A 2025-nucleotide genomic window follows, 5' to 3' on the forward strand; every position below is an offset into this window, starting at 1 on the left:
CGACCCACCCCTTCCCCTCCCCACCGTAACAACTACGGCTGTAGGAAAAAGGGGGTGCTGCTCCTTTGAAGACAAGTTGTTGTCATGGTTTTTCTCTTCACCAGCCATAAACATCCTGCAAATGAGCAAACATGCCGCGGGTGCTCTGGCTGCCTTTATCCCAGGTGGTGGTTTTCCCCTCCCCTCTCCCTAAGGAATGTGGGAGGGTGGTGAGGGTGTACCTGAGGCACAGCTGCTCATTAGGGAGCTCATTCAGCTCTTGGCCTCTGCTGTTCCTTCAGCCTTTTGATGGCTTTGTGCTCTCCGAGCTTTTTGTTTTGAGTTTTTCCATTTACAGCAGTTGAGTTTTCCTTCTCCAGCGAGTTTCTGGATGGGGTGAGGTTCAGCCGCACATCTATCGGTGCATCAGCACATCTAGCAGTAGGTACCCTTGCACGAAACCTTTTTATTTCAGGTTAGCAGTTTTGCATTGGTTGTTGAGGAAGAGCAATTGGGGCTGATGTGTGCACTCTGGGAGCTGGTTTCTGGGGCAGCTGAGGGGGCAGTACACAGATGGAGTTTTAGGAGGCAAAGCAAGGGTGGATTGCCATGTTGGTGGCACTGTTCCGGAGCTCACCAGCTGCAGGTGATGCCCAGCACCAGCTTTCTGTCCTGGCCCCTTAGGCTTAGGAGCAGGGGCTGGACGTCTGCACTTTGGGAGCTGGTTTCTGGGGCACCTGAGGGGGCATACAGAGAGCTAGAAAAGGGGATACTGGGAATGAGAGGGATGGGAAACGGGACAGAAGGGTAATGAGAGAGGAAAGTGGAGAGATGGAGGGGAAAAAAGTGGAGAGAGGGAGGGTTAGCACAAGGGATACGCCGAAGCCCATTGGGGATCTGCAGCCTTGGCCTATGGGATGTCCTCAGCAGCCCCTTTTCCAATGTGCAGGCAAAGCAAAACATCCTTGAGAAGAGTCATGCCTTCGGTGCAGCGTCCCACCGCAGGGAGGGGGATGGGGCAGAAGCCACTCTTCTTGTGGCACGTCCATGCTGGGGGCTGAGCCCGCAGAAACCTCACCAGTGTCCCGCACGGGCAGAGCACCCGCTCTGCTCCAGTGAAGTCTTGGTGGGTTCAGGGTTCGGCCCCCTCCTGGGGGAGGCCACGCTCCCGGGCCCTGCCGCCCTGCCCACCGCTCCTGCAGCTCCTGGTACAGCTCCTGGTGCTCTTCCTTCCAGCGGGTGAACTTCTCCGAGGTGAGCGCGGCATCGTCCAGCAGCTGCTCCAGGGCCTGCAGCTCCACCAGCTTCGCCTGCTGAGAAAGAGGGGCGTGTTTTGGGGGGGCCACCTCATGGGCAGGGTGCTCTGCAGGGCGAGGGGGGCCGTAGGCTCCCACCTTGAGCGTGCTCTGCAGGGCCCGCACCGTGTGCACCTTCGCGTTGATGTGGGGGTTCTTGCTGCGCCGGATGAAGGACCGTCGGCACTGCTCCCGCGTCAGGACCTGCTGCCGCCCGATGAGGGACACCCCCCCCTGCTTCAAGCACTGCATGAGGCACTCGAGATCCTCCCCACTGGGTCCTGGGTGAGGAAAGGGGACAGGGTAGCAGGAGGGCAGCCCCGAAATCCCAAGGTGCTGCCCCTGCCCTGAGAGAATCCCAAGACACTACATGGTTCACGCTCAAATACATCCCAACTCAAGGTACACACCCCCCCAGCACACGTACACATGCAAAAGGGAGGCCCTAACTTTGATAGAGGATGCACACAAGGTGACAGGGTGACAGATGTCACCCCCCAGCACTCACCCATGGATGCGCAGGGCTGGGGGCTGCCGGGCTCACTAGCTGGGAGGAGCTGGGCTTTCTCTGGGGCATTTTGCAACCTTTTCCTTGGCTGAGGGAGAGACGGGGTGGGAGGTGAGACAAGGATCCTCCGTCCCCTCCCCAGGGTGTCCCCAGGGGCAACTCACCAGGTCACATCCATGCCTGGGGGACTCATCATCGGGGTCTTCAGCTTCTGTCTCACTGTAGCAGTCTGCAGGTGAAAGG

At 58.9% G+C, this 2025-nt stretch overlaps 1 protein-coding gene across 1 annotated transcript in view; it reads right to left on the reverse strand.

Annotated features, from left to right (window-relative positions):
* Positions 1-616: 616 nt before the first annotated feature.
* The window catches only part of CNKSR1 (connector enhancer of kinase suppressor of Ras 1), a gene marked incomplete at both ends in the record, with an annotated part of 2517 nt that continues 1108 nt past the window's right edge, over positions 617-2025 (reverse strand). The window contains 5 exons of the mRNA XM_010010835.1: positions 617-716; positions 1058-1289; positions 1374-1555; positions 1783-1870; positions 1947-2011. Of these exons, the coding sequence (XP_010009137.1) occupies positions 617-716; positions 1058-1289; positions 1374-1555; positions 1783-1870; positions 1947-2011 (667 nt within the window). The remainder of the gene's footprint in view (positions 717-1057; positions 1290-1373; positions 1556-1782; positions 1871-1946; positions 2012-2025) is intronic.

The sequence above is a fragment of the Nestor notabilis genome, unplaced genomic scaffold, assembly GCF_000696875.1.
Source record: "Nestor notabilis isolate BGI_N333 unplaced genomic scaffold, ASM69687v1 scaffold17133, whole genome shotgun sequence".
Classification (NCBI taxonomy): Eukaryota; Metazoa; Chordata; class Aves; order Psittaciformes; family Psittacidae; genus Nestor; species Nestor notabilis.